This window comes from Pseudonaja textilis, chromosome 4 (genome assembly GCF_049901715.1).
Source record: "Pseudonaja textilis isolate UNSWEBS1 chromosome 4, rPseTex1.2, whole genome shotgun sequence".
Lineage (NCBI taxonomy): Eukaryota > Metazoa > Chordata > Lepidosauria > Squamata > Elapidae > Pseudonaja > Pseudonaja textilis.
This window is the reverse complement of record NC_141993.1, coordinates 57,006,097-57,026,523: the sequence shown is the minus strand read 5'-3', so window position 1 is coordinate 57,026,523 and position 20,427 is coordinate 57,006,097. Positions and strand designations below refer to the sequence as shown.

At 41.0% G+C, this 20,427-nt stretch overlaps 1 protein-coding gene across 3 annotated transcripts in view; it reads right to left on the bottom strand.

Annotated features, from left to right (window-relative positions):
* The window catches only part of HDLBP (high density lipoprotein binding protein), a 65,437-nt gene that overhangs the window by 30,970 nt on the left and 14,040 nt on the right, over positions 1-20,427 (bottom strand). For all 3 annotated transcript variants that reach the window (XM_026701461.2, XM_026701462.2, XM_026701460.2), the window contains exons 2-5: positions 6,834-6,898; positions 4,974-5,086; positions 3,461-3,612; positions 2,679-2,894 (exon numbers count right to left, since the gene is read on the bottom strand). In XM_026701461.2, the coding sequence (XP_026557246.1) occupies positions 2,679-2,894; positions 3,461-3,612; positions 4,974-5,049 (444 nt within the window). In that variant the 5' untranslated portion in view covers positions 5,050-5,086; positions 6,834-6,898. The remainder of the gene's footprint in view (positions 1-2,678; positions 2,895-3,460; positions 3,613-4,973; positions 5,087-6,833; positions 6,899-20,427) is intronic.

The window sequence follows — 20,427 nt, the reverse complement described above, 5'->3', positions numbered from 1 at the left end:
ACAAATGAAAGTCAGGCTTTGGAGGAGTAGCGCTTATTTGGTCACTTCATTAGCTAACCAATGGTTTCCAAGTACAATCAAAGTGCTGGTTACTACTTATTACCTATAATGTCTTTTATGGCTTGTGTCCCTGTTATTATTGAGACTCTGTTCTCTAAACTAAATTTGCCTATCCAATACTGGTAATTTTTTACTTACAACAGTTTGTTTAATGACCATTCAAAGTTACAATGACACTGAAAAAAGTGACTTATGACAATTTTTCATACTTACAACCATTACAGCATCCCTACGGCCATGATTAAAATTCAGACATTTGGAGGACTTCCGGTTTGAAGGGCTTCGGCGACAAGGAGAAATCCGCGATCGTGCACAGTTTCTGCCTGGGCTCGCCGCTGGAGCGCCCTGAGCCAGCTGGTTTCGGGGCTAAGCCACCCCGTAGAGGTGGTGAAGAGGGGGGAGACCGCCAGCAGGGTCGAGGAGAGCCGCATCTCTCCTCCTCAGCTGGCCATTACTCACTTTCCCGAAGGCGGTTGCAGCGGTGGTCAGAAATGGCCACCACAAAGAAGAACTCGACCGGAAAAGAATGTGCAGGAGGAAGATAAGAAGTGAAAGTTTTGGCTGACCAGGTTAAATTGTAAAAGCAACAACCAAGGTACCCTGGAATTTAAACTTACAAAAAATAACATCGCTCCCAAAGAAGAGTCGGAAGCAGCGAAGGAAAGTGAAAAGGGAAAGATTTGGCTTTTTTTTTTTTCTTCTCTCTCCTTCCCTATACTGACAACTAAGAGACTTAAATAAGAAATTGGAAAAATCCGCTTTGACATCAATAGGCCATTAAGCTGAAAATAAAACAAAATGCCAAAGGGATAATAAAGATTTCTGGACATTAAAAACTTTCTTTTTCATAAGCAGGAAGGGAGAGAAAAAGAATAAGGGCAAGATCTGGAAGAGGGAGGAGACTGCCTGGAATTAAAAAGAATCTACAGTAAAACTTCAACAAGACTTCTAAAAGATACATTTTAACTGAAACTTTGCAACTAAATAGTAACCCCAGGAAGAGAAAGTGAAAAAAAAGAGCAAAAAAGAAACAGCTTGCGTGTATTTGGATTATTTGGTGATCTTTGGATTTTTGGTTATTATATTTGAATGACTAAAATCAACCCTAACCCTAACCCTATGAGAAACAACAAGAAAAGACTGCAAAACAAGAAGACTGGGACAAAGAAGAAGCCATCTTTAATGAACAAGTAATTCTATGTGGGGAAGAAAAAGGAAAGGGGGGAAAGAGAATGGAGAATTTAAGACTTAAAAAAACAACAGAAGAAAAGAAAAATAATTCGAAAAACAAGTATAATACTGGAAAGCAACAGAAAAGGGGAATACAGAAGAGAGAAATAGAGGTAGAGAGACAAGGGGGAAAAAAGGGGAGAGAAGAGAGGGAAGAAGGAAAGGAAAAGAAGTTACAAAGGACCAGAGCAAGATATAGAGAAACAGGATCTATTTAGAGATAATGGGTAAAAATCTAACTGAAAAAGGGATTCTGTAAAGGTACATAAGATTGTATTGTTATATTAGTAATAGAAATAACTTTAGAAAATTGGAAACAACGTATGATTAAAATGAGGGATAAAATAGTGTAATTTAGTGAAATGTTTGTGAATAAAATAAGTGAAATAAAATAAATGAGAAAACAGAATTAGGAAAGAACGGGAACATTTTAATTAGTTAATGTTTTATAAAATATAAGTGAAGTGGGGGGAAATTAACTATGGAAAGCTTATAATTGTTCCCATAGAAGTATGATATTTAATTGAAAAGTAATGTTAAAGATGTTAAGACTTTAATGAATATTGTTGAAATCTTTTTCTTTTCAATTTTGACAAAATCAATAAAAATAATAAAAGCATTTTGCCAACTTTAACAAAAAAGACACAATTCTATTCTTTTTTTCTATCAGAGCACCAATTTTCAGAAGGGAAAAGTTGGCACCCCTCAAAAGATTAGCTTTTACTATAAGAACCTAAACTATACAGAATATCCTGAAAAGACCAGCTATGCTTCAATAACTATCACTAAATTCATGCTTTCAAAACCCATCACTTGCTGTGGTAGCTCCCGGTAAGGTATGTGGCCAGAAATAAAGTTGTAGAATGAAGAAATATTTGAACTTTATTTTATGGAAAACCTGGCATTCTTTTGGGGCTTTTAAGATGCAGTACATATGATACAAATAGAAGAGAATATTTGTAGCTCAAGGTTGAATTGTGGAATTTTTGATGTTTTCCAAGCATCTCTTTGATGCTTGGCTGTTTTCTTACAGACATTTCATACCACATCTGCAAATGTCTGCAAGAAAATAACGAAGCTCAGAAAGCACCAAGAACTCTACAGCAGTAGACACCAATCTTTTGGGCACAGGGACCGGTTTTGTGGAAAACAATTTTTCCATGGATCAGGAGGGGGGGAGAGAAGGTGTTTTGCATGCTACCTAGATCCTGTGCATGCAGCGATGAAGTTTGCTCGCTTGCACGGCCTGGTTCCTTATAGGCCACACAGACCAGGGGACCTTTGCTCTACAGTACATATATGAATTGGTTCGTAAAATATTGGCTCAATGAGCACTATTCTTTTAAATCTCCATTGCAGAATATCATAAGGAGAATCAAATCACTCACCTGGGTCTGAAGCCGAGCTACAATTTCCTTCCGAGCCTTCATCACAGCTTCAAGTTTGCCAGAGACCATTATTGATAATCCCTGATCTTTTGCAAGAGATAGCTCCAGGTGCGCTCCTGTCTTCTGCATGATGTCTAAGCAGATTTTGCCTTGCTCTCCTTCCCCAAACTGGTTCATATCCTTGTACTTCCTCTCTTCTAGTGGCACATGGAATACCTGCTCATGTGAAATAAATATTTCTTAAATTTGAAATTTCTAAAAGGTTATTCTCCCTCTCTCAATTTGCAGCCAGTTCTGCAGCAAATATTTTTGATATAGTTTTAAACAGCAAATTCTGTTGAATTCATTTAAATTTACAGGACTGAATTTCTGGCAACAAAATGCTGCATAAATACAGGGACCTTCTATTCCACCCCCCCCCCCCCAAGAAAATACATTTACATTTTCAGTTTAAGTTATTTTATAAGGCTAGCTTTTCTATATATTTTAATACATTAGCATAGGAGCAATATTGTAGTATTTAATTTGAGAGAACATGTTATTCCCTTAAAGGGATCAATACATGGAAGATGTCTCACTGTATAATTACAGAATTCTCCAGAACTGCATAACACTTATCTGTTGGCATATTTCAAGGAAAAGCCTAAGGCGTACTCAAACAGTTCTTTTGTTTACATTTTCTCTCCCACAATGAGATAGGTTAAAAACAATCTGAAGGACATTTTTCTAAATGCCTGTAAAGGGTTTCACACTGAAGGGGAGAAAACATTCTTTGTACAGACCTGAGTGATAACAGAAGCCTTGATTGGTCTGATTTTACTCCAGGCACCAGCAGGTTCATGGGCTGGCTCCAAACAAGCTTTCTCAGGGAGAGGAGGGAAGGCATCTTTGTATGTTGGAGGATCATTTTCTTCTTCAGCATTTAAAGCTGTAACTACAGTGGCAAAAGCAAGGAAACAAAGAATGATTTTATAGACAATGGTCAACAGACTATACTATTTCTTCCCCCACCATCTGACTGTTAACATATGATATTCTTAATTTGTTAGCTAAAAGTACAAACTTTTCAAATTGAAGTCAAACTATTTTCTATTTAATAACCCATCAATGATAATTTCTGTCTATCAGGAGATAAGAAAAACATGTTTTACAGATAGAGTTTATTCCATCAAGAGAAATCTATACCTATAACTAACATTTATTGTGGGCTGACAGTGTCTTGATATGCAGGTTTGTTATAAATAATAACCAAATCAATTTCCTATAATATCAAAACTGCCATATGTGAGCATTAATTCCAAACACTCAGTGGTTCTATAGTAGAACTCAGATTGTTACTTAAAAAAAGTATCAGAAGGTTAACATCTTTTCTTGTTTGAGTTGTTGATATTTTATACGCCCATTTTTGTATTGATCTGTTGTATACCAACCACAGATTTATCTGATATTTGTGCACAAATGTGCACAAACTGAGATTCTGTGAATTCTTATATTCAGTATTATTTTATTTACACAGGCCTTTATTTTATGCTATACAGTTGGAATGCCATTTTTAAAGTCTTTTTATTCTCTGGATAAAGAACTGATGCTATTGTACTAAATAACAATTAAATATAACAATAATAAATCAGACACATTTTAGCCCATGTAATGCCTTTCTGAACTCAGTACTATGGCAACTTAAAAATAGCTGACGATAGTTTTGGCAAATAACTTCCTCAAAATGAGGTTCTCTATCCATTCATCTTGCCTCAAGCTATATTGTCAATAGAAACTTTCCCCAGCTTGGTCTTTCCAGCTGACATTGGTCGTACTAGCAGGATAGAAGATAGAGGGATTTGTAGTCTAATATCTGGAGACTATTCAGTTGGAAGAGAATGGTCTAAAATATATAAAATAGTGTGTGTGTGTGTGTGTGTGTGTGTGTGTGTGTGTGTGTGTGTATGTATATATATATACAACAAGCTGCCCAATGTTGCTTTTGATAATGAGATGGGCAGCATATAAATTCAACATAGAAGGAAAATGAATGAAGATTATAATGCACAGATGTTTCTAAAAATAGCTTGGCAAAATTGAAAAAAAACAACCCAATATTAATAGATTAATTTACGCTCCTAAAGCTTCTTAATCCTTATAGTATTATTAATCTAAATACAGTCCCTCAGAATCAAAGAAAAAAAAATCTTAACCATCCTCCTGCAAGTAACAAAGCAATTAAATGGCAGCAAGATAATATTACTATGCAGCTGTTATCACATGGGATTTTGTAATAACCTTGTTTTGCTTTTTTACCTTTCACTTGCTGCTGAGCAAGGCCACTGCGATGTTCAGCAAAACTTTCCTGGGTCAAAACTGCCACGGAGCTCATGGTTGATTTCCCACTCACACACAATCCGGGTATGCCACTGATGGTAGGAAAAAAGTAGAAATTGTCATGATAATTTCTGGTACAGTGCCATTAAAAAAGGAAAGAAACAGAAAATAGGAAAATACATTATAGCAAAGAAACAATTTTAGCCACTTCTTTTGAAGATGTACAATTGATTTTAGTTGAGGAAACAAAGGAAGTCTTCAATCACAACATAATTTATCGATAATGTAGTACCTTTTCTAGCTTATTTAATAAAAGACTAATACAATGAAAACACTGTTTCTTTTTTTATTGGTCTTCTTTTTATAACAACATCATAGCACTATTTTTCTGTTAGTAACAGATATGAAATGCTACTATTTTTTTCTTCCTACTGGGTTCAAAATCCAAGACAGAGCTGCAATAACTTCTGAAATTGTTTTTACATTAACAAAATATTGGATTTTTAGCTTTATAAAATATTCCACATTCAGATAAATATTCACAGATGCTTTAAATCAGTGCCTCTTTGGAATGTCTACTATAATTAATATCTTCCTACCCTGGAATTTTTCATATTTATGTACTTCTAGAATTCTCAGTGATAAAATTGACCATAGAATTCTGGGAACAAAAATCCACACATCTAGAGAGTGATCAAGATAGGAAAGGCCACAGAAAAATATTATGGATCCAATTATACAATATATTACATTATACAAACAGATCCTGTATGGTGGATTGCCCAATTTTTCTGATTTATTTTGAGAGAATTTCATAGTATTATTTCCGGACATAGATGAGCTGTACCCATTTTCTGCCAGAGCCAAGAAAATAAATTAGCTCAATAATGAATTTTGGAAGCAGGGCATAAGAATGGAATTTGACCACAAATATTCCTTCTACTGTATAATACAAAGTATGTGTATGTACATATGTGCATTCACATGAAGCCTGGAAGGATAAGTCCCAATAGGCAAGATCTTCTCTTTAATTGTACATATTATATTCACTGTCCTTAAAAAAACAGCCTAGAAATTGTTTTTAAAAATGTCCAGTTCTGTTGAAAGATGTGTTGCATAAATGCAAACTTTATTGGTTTGAACCTAACAAAGATGTGATAAATATCCTACTTAAAAGCACGGTAATTGGCAGATTACATATATATTGTGGACTCCTTAAAGAATCAATAGATATTACCAGGGGTGGGATTCAAATTTTTTAACAATCGGTTCTGTGGGCATGGCTTAGTTGATGGGCATGGCTTGGTGGTCATGTGACTGGATGGACATGGCTTGGTGGGTCATGTTATTGGCTGGGCGTGGCCAACTCAATATCACTCACATCGAGGTATGCATCTCCTCGCCTGGCCTCTCATGACTGTGGGGATGCTGCAACAGTTGTAAGTGTGAAAAACGATCATAAGTCACTTTTTTCAGTGCCACTGTAACTTTGAATAGTCACTCCACACAAGCAAAGTACCAGCAAAGGAAGGAAAAATAACTCCAGAGAAGTTCCTGAGATAGGTAGTCTAGTCCTGCCAAGAATGTAATAAGGGTTAACGGAGAGGCAGTTTCTGTAAGCAACACCAGAATGTTACCTTCCTGCCTTCCTTACAGGATTAGGCCAGTAATTTCTTCTAACAACCGGTTCTCCAAAATGCTTAGAATGTTAACACCTGGTTCTAGAGAAATAGGTGCGAACTGGTAGAATCCCACCCCTGGATATTACTAAGGGCAAGTGTTAGAAGGGTTCTTAGACTGAAGTCTGGGAATCATTTTAATTGAGATTTGTAAACTTACCAGCTAAATGGTCAGTAGCCAGAAAGTCCGTCCTGTGCACTGCCTGTTTTTCAGCCTGCCAGCTTCTGTTTGAGAGAACAAAACTACTCAGTAATATTTGGTAATATTATTACATGTGCAATAATACAAAGTAATTAGCCTGAAAACTAGTTAAATGAAGTTGAGAAAGGAATCTTATTTGATACCTCTAACACAAACTGTACATTATCTAAGATCTGTTTTTAAACAAGAATAATTCTGCCCCAGCACAAAACAGGGAGCAATATTTGTTCATGGATATTTCAATGCCCCAAAGCATTTGGTCATAAATGTCAGCGGGTTGCCAAATGCCCAGATCGTAATCATGTGATAGTGGGAGATGGAGAGTGTGACACTTTGCTACAGTTGGAGGTGCTGTAAAGCACCTCCAACTATACAGGTTATAAAGCTCCCTTTTCCAAGCTTTCTAACTACAAACAGATATTAATCAATTAATCATAAGCCGAGGACTATCTGTAGAATGTTTCTTAAGTAAAATTGTCTTCTGGTACTCTTTTGCATAAGAGACTTTGGACAATGAACCACCGATTAAGGATAGAAATATTGGGAAAGCAAAGCAAAAAACCTGGACTGAGTATTATATGATGATAAATATCTCCCCTAGATTTCCACATATATGAAATGCCAGATGGATCAGGGGAACCAGCCTAGGCATTCGCTGTCTTGCGAAGGCTTACACAGAGCCAGGACTTTACTTGTATTTTTTTCAGAATCCAAGGAATAACTCTGTCCTGTTCTAAGACCACTCTTCCACACGTCTCTTCTGAGCAAAGACGGAGTCAAAACTAGCCTTGGGCAGGCAAGGGAGGCATGACCAAAAGATTGATTGACTCAGTCTCCGAGAAGAAGAGCAGAGTTAATCCATTCCTTGGATTCTCTGCTCAGCACACTGGAGAAAGACTGGAGTCACATGAAAGGGCTGCAAATCAGTCAGAAACTTGAAATCCAAAGATACACCCGAGAGTTACATAGTTCTAAGCTATTCATGTAACACACAATTATTAATTTGAGCAAAAGATCAAAGGCAACTCTTACCAGAGTTAGCCAATTATGCATTCAAATTCCAGGACTCTAAACCTCCAAATTTTCAGTCTTTTGTTTCCTCTCGTCTAACATATGTTACAAGTGAATAACTGTACATTCCACTTTATACTGTTCTGGAAAATATGGGGAGGTTGTTAAATTGGTCTCATATAAATTAAAGAATGTTAGAGAAATAGGAATGTCCCAAAGAAAGAAAAATATTAAAGGCAGAATCTGGGTTTCATGAGGAAAAATAAATATTTAGTCATTTATTTATTCTATCAAATGGAGGAAGTGCAATATGCTTATTGGGTGAGGTACTGTAAAGGAATACTCGCATGTCTTGAAACAAAGATTCTACTGTATTCCATTCAGAAGGTGTAGATAGCTTATTTATATACAGGAGGCACAATTAGAATAACCTAAGCTTATGTGCAAATCTTAAACTAACTGTATATTTTATAATAATTTTATTAAAGTTATAAAAACTTAGTTACAAACTAAGAAAATAAAAATTAAAAAGTATAGAGAAACAAATTTAAAAGAATATCTATCTGTCTGTGTATATGTATATATGTGTGTGTATATATATAAATATGTACTCATCACGACAAATATAATTTCAGTAAGTACATTTGCTCTGATATTGCAACAAAAGATCTCTTCTTCTATATTTCATCTCTTATTTATGTAGAAAATTATAAAGCGTCATCCTAATCAGCAAAAGTCCATTAAGAGTTATTAGGAATAACACTACGGTTTAACTTTAATCAAATGAACCAACCCTATATCTCTTTCTCTTGCTTTTAACAAAGTCAGTTTCACTTGTTCTCTTCCTACCCACCAGACATTTTAAGCACCACTGTCTCTTTGCCCTCCCTCCTGAGACTCCAGTAGTCCTTAACTTATGACCACAATTGACCCTCAAATTTGTATGACTAAGTGAAATATTATTTAAGTGAGTTTTGCTCCCTTTTACGGCCTTTCTTGCCACAGTTAAGTGAATTGTTGCAATTAAATTAGTAACATGGTTGTTAAGTGAATCTGGTTTCCCCACTGACTTTCCTTCTCAGAAGAGCACAAAAGGCAATCACATGACCCAGGGACACTGTAACTGTCATGAGTCATTTGCCAAACATTTGAATTTTGATCACATCACCATGGGGATGCATTTAAAACATTGCAAGGATGCGTATCTTCCATTTCATCATATTATACTCCACTGTGTAGAAGCTAGATATCCAAATAAACTGGACTTTTATACTCATACAATATCAGAGTGGAATTGTGTTTTGTTTCTTTATATTAATCAGCAGAAAACAAAGTTAGAAAGTTAGGCACTAAAGTACAGTTAATGAAAGTCATATTGAGACAAACAGCACTACTATCATAAAAGTCAAAAGGGATGTGGTATAAAATATCCTACTGGAATATATTTTTGTCTTTTTCAGATTAGCAAAAAAATTATCATAAATTTTTTTTCCTGATTTACAGAATGAACTCCTTAAAATAAGGGACCCAAATGATTCTTATGGAGTGAGGGTAGCTTTTAATGATGAAAGATAGAAGGCAGCACTGAAGTTGAAGCAGCCATTGTGTGCAATCTTCAAATGTAGTCTGGATTGAATTTTCTATATCATATGTCTAAAACTGCATCAGGAAAACATGACAAAACAGTTAAGTTCAAGAGAACGGATACAGCCTTTTTCCAACCTGATTAGCTTCAGGATGTTTTAAAATATAACTCTAGTCTATTTCAAAGCAGCATGGATAGCTAATCAAAGGATGACGAGCACAGTAGCCTAAAAAACCAGAGGATACCAGACTGTAGAAAAGTGAACTAATAAAAATTATTAAAAAGATGAGTAAAGGCATTACATTGCAGAAATCTCAAAGGGAGTTGGAAGATTTATGCACTGGAACCCTTAACAATGTAAAAAGAATCTGTAGGAAGCTTAATATGTAGTAATTCTAAAGAAAAAAAATATTGTAACCCCCACAAAAAGATATTACAATGCTGTTTAGCAATGACCTCAATGAAGAGACTTCTATTATTTTAGTAAAAATGATGTGTGCTCAAAACACAAAACTAAACATACATCTTTAACCATTATTTAGAATGTTAATAGGGTCAGCATTTTCAAAGAACAAGGCAAATTATGTACTATTTTAATTTATTTTAAATGGCTTAGTCTAGTATTAGGTGTAATTAAATGCAGTACAAAAAAGCTGGAACTGTGCACAGCTATACTTTGAAGCTTTGCTGATTATTACAAGATCAAATGGAACAATGATCTAAATTCCTAACTATTAATTCTACGAAACCAAAATATCCAAGAAACATATAACACATTTTTCCAAATCCTTAGGTTAAGTCACATAAACCACAATCTCACACGTTCAAAAAGGCAAGGACTGTTGAACACAGTATGTTTACATCTATAAAAAATATGATACTCTCTAGATCTTACATAGGTTAAGTTTTATTCAATACATTTTAAATATGTTGAATATGTTTTTTAAGAAATAGAGCAATAGTCCACAATCCTAGTTAGATTTTTTTAAGGCACCATGGTGCATTTTACTCCCTCATCTTCTATTTCTACTATTTATAGATTTTTTGACTCCTTTTTTGAATAAAATGATCTATCATTATAAACTCAACAAGAAACCTTACACTGAAAAAACAACCCAGAATCTTACATAATTTCAGCATCCCTTTTTTAAAGTTTAACATACCTATTTAGGATAATCAAAGCAAAATTCTCAAACATATAAGATAAAAGTAGTATATTAAGATTCAATTTAAATTGCAAACATCTGTAGGCATAACCTGACTTCCAAGACATCATTTTCTAAAGTAGGATGCAGGATCAAAAAACAATGGTTAAAAGATAAACAAAAGAGCAGACACAGCTCTCTGTCTGGATAAAGTCATCTTCATTAAAGGAAGAAAGGTGTTTCTGGTTTAGTTCTCATACTAAACCAGAGAAGATATTAAAATTATATGAATTGCAATGTTTATTTGGTTTACTTTGGTGTATGAAACCAGACCCTGTGGTTTATAAACTTTGTTTATGACTTATGAATTCAGCGAGGAATATGATTGTTTTAATCTTTTTTTTTACCTATATGCTGTGCACTGCCTGAAACCCATTAGAATTGAATACATTAAAAATTGCTAAATAGCTTTATCAACTATCTTGATAAAACTCATTATAGACTAACATAATGTCCAATAAAAGACAAAGCTGCACATACTTGACTTCCATCTGGGATCCCTATATGTGCTCAATCCCACCTCCTCAACCACTAACCTATTTCTATTATTTGTTCAAGTATGAAAATAATTCATAGATCCTAATGACTTCAGAACACTTTTTAAAGGATAAAGGCAGAGGAGTCAGCTTCCCAATTAAATTTATTATTGACAGATTAATAACAGATCCCACCCCCACCCCCCGTTTATCCTACTCTCTCCCTCCCTCCTTTTAGTTAGGGTATTTATATTTTTATATTTATTTTTATGATACTTTGTTTGTATTATGTATAAGTTGTATATAATTTTATCCTTTTAATACTGTAAGCCACCCAGAGTTAACTTGTGGTAAGATAGGCAGACAATCAATCAATCAACCAAATAAATAAAGATGTAACCTCAGTATTTGCCAATTCCACAACTTGGAAAGTCTACCGAAATCAAATATTTAATAAATTACTATATCAGTGAGATGTTAATTCAATAACTAAACAAGGCATTACATATTGCAACATATTGTCTCGTTAAACAAACTTGAGGAACAAGAATAGACTGCAAAACTGAAGCACACAGCTCCCTCTTCTAAACCAGGGGTCCCCAACCTTTCCGGACTGGTGGCGGTGGGGAGGGAGAGGTGATGGTTTTGCATGTTCACTTGCTGCTTGTGCAAAATGGGCGTTGGTCTTACCTGACACGCCATTTCTAGTCGAGCTGCGAGGATCATCCAGAGAGTGGGGAGGTGCTCCAGTCTGCGTCTGTGTAGGCTGGGCTTAATCATTAGGGAACGCTCCGCCCTCTGTCACATGGTCCCTTGTAGCCTCCCAGTTTATGCGAAGTCGAGAGAGGAGGAAAGTCGTCTAACTCTCATCTAACTAGACCTAAAGTATCATTGGCTGAAACAAGGTTCCCCCAGACGGAAAAAAATTAAAAAGGGTGGGGCTGGATGATCCTCGCAGCTCGACTAGAAATGGCGTGTCAGGTAAGACCAACGCCCATTCTCCCTCGAGCTGCTCGGATCATCCAGAGAGTGGGACATACCAAAGCTTGGCTGTCCTACGGGAGGGAATCCGTCTGGGGTGGAAGCTCCCCTGGGTCCTTGATGACCCGCTGGAGGACTCGTCTACCAAACGAGGCCTCAGCTGACGCAAAGATGTCAATCTTATAGTGCCTAATGAAAGGGGGGGGAAGCCCAAGTGGCGGCCCGACAGATGTCTGAGATTGGAGCCTGGGTGGCCCAGGCCGCAGAGGTGGCCGCACTCCTGGTGGAATGCGCCGTAACCCCACTGGGAACTGGCAAGGCCTGAGACGAATAAGCCTTGGCGATGGTGGCTCTGATCCATCGCCCGATGGTGGAAGGGGACACCTTGTGGCCTAAGGACTTGGGCTGGAAGGAGAGAAATAAAGACTCTGACCTTCTAAAGGGTTGTGTGCGGTTAATGTATATGCGGAGGGCCCGCCTGACATCTAGGGTGTGCCATTGTTTCTCCCTTTCCCGTGAAGGATTGGGACAAAAGTTCGGGAGTGTAAGCTCCTGAGCCCTGTGGAAGGCTGAATTGACCTTGGGCAAGAAGGTCGGGTCGGGGCGTAGAACCACCCGATCGGAATGGAAGATACAGAGGTCCTTTCTCACCGAAAGGGCAGCAATCTCCGAAATTCGGCGAGCCGAGGTAATTGCCACCAGAAATACTACTTTAAAGGTCAAAATTTGGAGAGAGGATTCTCTAATGGGTTCGAAAGGAGGTCTGGTGAGGGCCACCAGGACCTTGTTAAGGTCCCAAGTGGGGTACCGGTGCACAACAGGGGGACGGAGGTTAGTAGCCCCCTTAGGAAGGCCCTGATACGGGGATGGTGAGAGAGGGGACCCAGATTGTCGCCGGAGACAACAGTTGAGAGGGCCGCTACCTGGCGTCTCAGGGTATTAGGTGAGAGACCTTTTTGAGCCCATCCTGGAGAAAATTCAGAATCTGGGCCACCGAAGGCAAGAGCGGGTTGACCATGGATGAATGGCACCACCTGCAGAAGCTGACCCAGGTGGCATCGTATATCCGATTGGTTGAAGGCCGTCTGGCGGCCAGGATCGTGTTAATGACCTGGTCAGATAAATTCTCCTTCCTCAACTTTTCCCGCTCAACCTCCACACGGTTAGTTGGAGCCATTGGGGCTCCGGATGTTGAATGGGCCCCTGAGATAGGGAGATCCTGTCCGGAGGGATTCTCCACGGGGGAGACACCGAGAGGTTGCGGAGGTCTGCAAACCATGGTCGCCTGGGCCAGTAGGGGGCCACCAAAATCAGATCTGCCTTCTCCTGGATCAGTTTCTGAATGACCCTGGGAAGCAAAGCTAACGGGGGGAAGGCATACAGGAGTCCGGGGGGCCACGGACAGCGAAGTGCGTCGTGATTCTCGGCCCCGGGGGAAGGGAATCTGGAGAAGAACCGAGGGAGCTGGGTGTTGCAGGGGATGCAAAGAGGTCCACTAACGGGAGACCGAAGATCATGGTCGCCTCCCTGAAAAGGGATGGATGAATGCGCCACTCGGACTGGTCCACGGTGGCCCTGCTTAACCAGTCCGCTCGGGTGTTTGAGGCCCCCAAAATGTGTTCTGCTTTGATCGAGAGGAGGTGACGCTCTGCCCAACGGCAGAGTCTCTCGGCCTCTCTCATCAACCGAATAGACTGGGTCCCGCCTTGCCTGTTGACATGGGCCTTGGCGGTAACGTTGTCCGTGAGAATAAGGACGTGCCGCCCACGTACCTGAGGCAGGAAGTGGCGGAGGGCCAGGTGGATGGCGTGGAGCTCCAGCCAGTTTATGCTGCAGGCCCGCTCTGCATGGGACCATTTGCCCTGTGTTGTAAGGGACTGGAAGTGAGCGCCCCAGCCGCTCAGGCTGGCGTCTGTGGTGATGACGAGACGCTGGGGATCTTTGAAGAGATGACCCCTGTTGATGGCAGGGTTGGTCCACCAGAGGAGAGACGAGAGGACCTTTGGAGGTACCTTGATGGAGGATTTTGAGTTGCTTCTGCCGGACCTTTGAAACGGAAGCAGGAGCCACTGCAGGGACCTGGTATGAAGACGGGCCCAAGGAATAATAGAGATGCATGAAACCATTTTTCCCAGTAATTTAGATAAATCTAACAGAGAAGCCCTCCTTGATCGGTGAATAACCTGAATTGAATTTCAAATACTCTGGAGCCTTTCCGGGGAAAAGAACACTTTTTCCTGCACCGTGTCAATGATAGCCCCCAAGTGGGCAATTCGGGTAGAAGGGACCAGTTGGCTCTTTTTTTGGTTGACCAGGAAACCATGGGCGTGGAGGGCGGAGAGAGTAGTCTTGGTGTCCAGCTCTGCTTGGGATTGTGAATGGGACAGGATGAGGATATCATCCAGATAGCAGTGGAGACGGACTGGGCAGTCCCTTAAGCGAGCTGCCAGGGCCGCGAGGATCTTAGTGAAAACTCTGGGAGCTGAGGCTAACCCAAAGGGAAGGACCACATACTGAAAATGGTGGTGATTGTAACAGAATCTAAGGAATTTAGAGTGTGAAGGCCGAATTGGGATGTGTAGGTATGCCTCAGAGAGGTCTATAGAAGATAGCCAATCTCCTTGCCTGGTACCCTGCAAAATGGATTGGAGGGTGTGCATTTTGAATTTGCGGGAGTTTAGGAAGCGGTTGAGCCGTTTGAGGTCCAGGATAGCCCTCCATCCCCCCGAGGACTTGGGAACCATGAAGAGGTGGGAATAGAAACCCTGCCCTCGCTGAGAGGGGGGAACTGGCTGGATGGCCTGGATGGAGAGTAAGTGATGGATGGCCACATCCATTAATTTGCGTTTGGAGGGGTCCCTAGAGGGGGGAGATGACATGAAGAACTCGGGAGGTTGAGAGTTGAACTCCAGAGCGAGTCCAAACCTGATGGAGTCCCTGACCCATTTGTCGGAAGTGGTAGAATCCCACAGGTCGGCGAAATGCCTCAGCCGACCACCAATGGGGGGAAAAAGACAGGATTCATTTGGAGCGCCGGAAGGGTCTCCCCCCGGAACCCCTGAAGGGACGCTTAAATCCTCCGCCCCTCCTATTTCGATCGCTTGGGTCGGAACGATCCTGGGAATATGATGCTCTATACGAGGGAGGTCTCGGGTACCTGGGGGGGAAGGGGGACTGGTAGAAGGACCGGGAGGATCCTCTTCGAAAGGGCTGAGGGGCTCGGGAGTCAGGCCTCCGAAAAAGAGGAGGAAGGAATTTCTTCTTTCCCCTAGTTTCGGCCAAGAGAGGGTCCAGGGCCGGCCCAAAGAGCTTCTCCCCTTTAATGGGGGCGGATGCCAGCTTGACCTTGTTCTTCACGTCCGCCTGCCATGGTTTGAGCCAGAGCAGGCGGCGGGCAGTGACCTGGGATGCTAACGCCCGGGAGGCGAATTTAACCAAATGGTACGTGGCGTCCGCTGAGAACTCTGCCGCCGCTGTGATTTTGGCAATGTCCTGCAGCGCCTGTGTATTGGATGGAGGGATGTGGGCCTTCAGTTGACGGAGCCACCGGATAGAGGACCTGGTAAAGAAGGAGGCTGCGGTGGCCGATCTAATTGCCCAGGCGTCGGCTAGATGAGCCCGCCGCAAGGCCAATTCAGACCTCCTATCCTCGGGTTTGAGGGCCTCCAGTGGGTCACTCGGGGAGGAGGAAGAGGCGAGACCAACAATGAGCTCGTCCACCTCCGGGGTATTGAGGAGGGAGCAGAAATCCGGTTCGAGGTTAAAGAACCTCTTATCCTGTGTGGATGGGGCCGGAGGAGCCCTCGTAAAACCCAGTTGGTTGGAAACCAGATCGTGGAAAATGGGAGGAGCGGGAATCACATCCTCGGCCACCACGGGCTGTTTGAACATTGCGTCCTCCGGTTCCTCCCCAGAGGAGTGGGGGACAGGGGGAAGTTGAGTGGCCAGGCCCGAGGTGTTCTTGGCCTTAAACAAGATGGATTTAAACATGTGGGGCTTGAATAACCCCACAAAGGAAGGCTGGACGGGGGTAAGGCCCTCGTCCTCCGACAACTCTGCTTCCATCGGGTCTAAATCTGAAAAGGGTTCCCCATGGAAGGTGGATCCCCATTCAAGGTGCTCCTCCTCCTCCCTGTATTGGTCTAAAATTTCCATTCCCTCCTCCGGTTCCCTTTCTGGAAGGGGGCTGGCCCCCCGGGAGAGTACCTGACCAGGAGCAGGGTCCAGGGCGGGCATGGACCTAGTTGGCACCGGTTCTTGCGCGGGAACCGTCTGAGGAAGGCTTGATCCGGCCATCTGCTGCATGCCTTGAGCTATCCCCTGTCGAATAGCCTGCTCCATCCAAGTTCTCATGTACTCAGGCATCTCGATCATGGGTGGGTCCTCCTGTCTCAGGCCAGCGGCCGTGGGAGTGAAGGTTGCTTCAGGCATCCGGCTGGTAGCTGGTCCAGGGTCGTGAGACTCCTGGGATGAGCTGTGCCTGGAGAGAGGGGAACAAACTGGAGGGGGGGGTGCCTGGAAGTAGAAGGGGCGGCTGGGGGTGATGGTTGAGTCACCCTAGAGCGCCTATCGAACTCCCTCTCTAGTGCCTTATGAAGCCTTAAAGCGTCCCTTTGAGAGGCCTTAGAAGTCTCCTGAGAGGTTTCCTTAGCCTGTCTGCGCACATGATGGGACTTAGATTTCGCCTTCAAAGAATGGCGGGAGTTAGGGTTATCATCTGCCATGGTAAAACAACAGAAATATCAAAATGAATATATAGAAATATATATATATATGTGTGTGTGTACAGGCGGTTGGCACGCCTAGGATACGACCTGGGTAAGGCCGGGTATCCAGAAACTGCCCCGCACCCCCTTTTGGAATTTGCAATGAATAATCTGAAAATATGACCAAAAAAGTTTTTTTTTTTTTTAAACTGCCACAGATATAGACTTTTAATGTACAATTATATCCCACCAGGATAAGGATCCAGGAAAACACACTGCAGCAACAGTGATGGAAGCTAGGTCTCTCTAAGCAAATCTGAGAGAGAAAAAATGCCAATTGAATGAGATTGGATTATTCTGTATTAGACTGAATAACAACCTGGCAGTTGGTAAAAGGAAGAGAAGCCAATCAGCCAAATCAACGCCAGCAATACAAGGCCTCAGGCAGCTTGCCCCCCCTCAGGGAGTGAGTGGCTGCTTTTCTAATTCCCCACCCTGAGATCTGCTGCGGAGGCCAACACTTACACCAACCATTAACAGAGTAAAGGGTAAAAAACAGCTTTCTTTTTCCCCTCTGGGAGAGGGAGATAGAGAGATCAGCCCTACTAGGCCTGGGAGCCTAAGCCTAGGGCCAGCAGAACGTCGCAGCAATAGGAGGCCTGCAAAATGTCGCCCGGCCACGAGGCAGCACCCAAAATGGCGGCCGCCTTGAAATCGAAAGTGAAAGGCAAAGCGGGCGGCTCAGGGTGGGTGCATCCTGCAAGCCACGAGGGCGAGGACGCTGAAATTGGCGTTAGTGGGGGGAAAACCAGAATAAAAAAGGCTCCAGACCTTAGAAAGGCACCAGGACAGCAAGGCAGGAAAAAAAAAAAAAAAACGGCAGAGAGTGGGGTGGGGGGGTGTTAGCACTAAGTGCTGCTAAGCTGTCCGCCCAGCCCCCTGGGGGCGAAAAACGCACACCCCTAAGTCTCAAGACACCCCCAGATGCGCAGAGGCTAAGGGAATAATAAGCTTAAATCAAACCTGAACTGAAATATTATCCTGCTTGAATCAGCCAAAGAGTGGGAAGCACAATCAAAACACACAGCCTAACTCTGCAAAGGCTGGGCATAAACTGGGAGGCTACAAGGGACTATGTGACAGAGGGCGGAGCGTTCCCTAATGATTAAGCCCAGCCTACACAGACACAGACTGGAGCACCTCCCCACTCTCTGGATGATCCGAGCAGCTCGAGGAAGAAGCAGCCTCACACACCCACTAGCTGCTTGCACAGCCCAATTCCCAACAGGCTGCACCCCAGCCCTGGGCTATGGCCTGGAGATTGGGGACTCCCCCCTATTCTAAAGCATCAACTTCCACCTCTGCTAATTCCAGTATTTTCATTAAAAAGGTATTAAAATTTGTACAGATAAAAATAATACAAAGTATAAAAGAGAAAAATTAAAAAATACAGAAAAGAAGAAAAAAGAAAAAGAAAAATAGCTTAATTCTTTGTCCCCAGCAAGTGTTTTTGTAGAGAAAACTGGAGTAGAAAGGAATACTATGTATGTTCACTGTCTTGAGTTATTTATACAAATAATAAAGGTTGGATAAAATTACATGAATAAACCTATCACCATGTCTGATAATACAACAAACCAAAAAAACTTCTTCTCTGGTAATATCACACTACTAACTAGAGCATACAAAACATTTGCTAGACCTACACTTTAATACAGCTCATCAGTCTGGAATCCATATCATGTATTTGATATTAACACAATTGAAAAAGTCCAGAAATATTTCACAAGAAGAGTTCTCCACTCCTCTACTCATTGTAGAATATCTTATGCCACCAGACTTGAAACTCTAGACTTAGAAAACCTAGAACTACGCCGCCTCCTGTCTGATCTAAACATAGTATATAAAATCATACACTGCAATGTCCTACCTGCAAATGAACACTTCAGCTTCAATCCTAACAATACAAGAGCACACAATAGATACAAACTCAAGGTTAACCGCACCAAACTTGACTGCAGAAAATACGACTTCAGCAACAGAGTGGTCAATGTTTGGAATACTCTACCTGACTCTGTGGTTTCTTCCCCAAACCCCCAAAACTTTAAACTTAGACTGTCTACTATTGACCTCACCCCCTTCCTAAGAGGCCTGTAGGGGGTGTGCATAAGTGCACCAATTGTGCCTATCATCCCTGTCCTGTTTTTTATTTTTCTTATAAGTATCTATCTCGTGTATTCAAAACTATATTTATTCTTATACTTGTATCTTGTAAGCAATTGACAAATCAAATAAACACTAAAATACTAAAAAATAAACCTATCACTTCTTATAATACAACAAACCATCTCTTCATCCCATACATTGTATGTAAACAGATCTTTAAAGCATCACTCTATCTTAATTAGCAAAAATCCATTAAGGGTTATCAGAAAAAGCAACAGAACTATTACAAGCTGTGTCTAATAAACCTACTTTAAATCTTTTCTTGTACATTTATTAATCAGATAAACTTAAAGTTTAACAACTGAACTCTCTATCCCTCATCTAATTTCTCATACATACAAAGAATCTTTAAAATATCATCCCAGTCCTATTCAGAAATCAATCAAATATTACTAGGGATAGCAACCTACCTATTTTAACCTTGGTCAAATAAACCAACTTTATATTCTTTCCCCTTTTCCAAAAAATCTTTAATTCCCTCAGATAATGTGCTAGCAAAATAATACACATATATATAAATATATATATTTACATAAAAGCCATGTGCAGCCAGCCACATGACCACCAAGCCACACCCACAAATTAGGCCATGCCCAAGAACCAGTTAAGAAATTTGAATCCCATCCCTGCCTCTGTGTGTTTGTGTGTGTATGAAAGAGAGGGGAGGGAGAGAGAGGTTAGATCAGATCTCTCTGTTGGTGGGAGAGAGGGAGGGAGGAGAGAGAGAGAGAGAGAGAGAGACCTGATCTAACCTCTCTCTCTCTCTCCCCCTCCCTCCCTCTCTCCCACCAACATCAGCAAGCCACCGTCAGTCAAAATTCATATTAGTGGTCCCCGAGATTTAAAATTATGAGTTGATGGTTCTTGAGGTCCAAAAGATTGGCGACCCCTGGTTTATGGTGTCCAATTTCCATTAACTAGGTATAGGATTACATATTTCTAATATCAACTTGAAAAATGGATAAAATCCCAACTTCCATTTAAGTTCTTTCTCTTTCCCACAGCCCCTATGCCCTCAATGGCCACTCTAGAAGGTTGAAAGACATTATGGGAAAGATTCAAAGTACATTGTGTGCAAGTAAATGCAAAATCCCTCCTTCCAATTTCCCTATAGAAACTACACTGCTCAAAAAAATAAAGGGAACACAAAAATAAGACATCCTAGATCTGAATGAATGAAATATTCTTATGAAATACTTTGTTTATCAATAGTTGAATGTGCTGACAACAAAATCACACAAAAATTATCAATGGAAATCAAATTTAGCAACCCATGGAGGTCTGGATTTGGAGTTACACTCAAAATTAAAGTGGAAAAAAACACTATAGGCTGATCCAACTTTGATGTAATGTCCTTAAAAC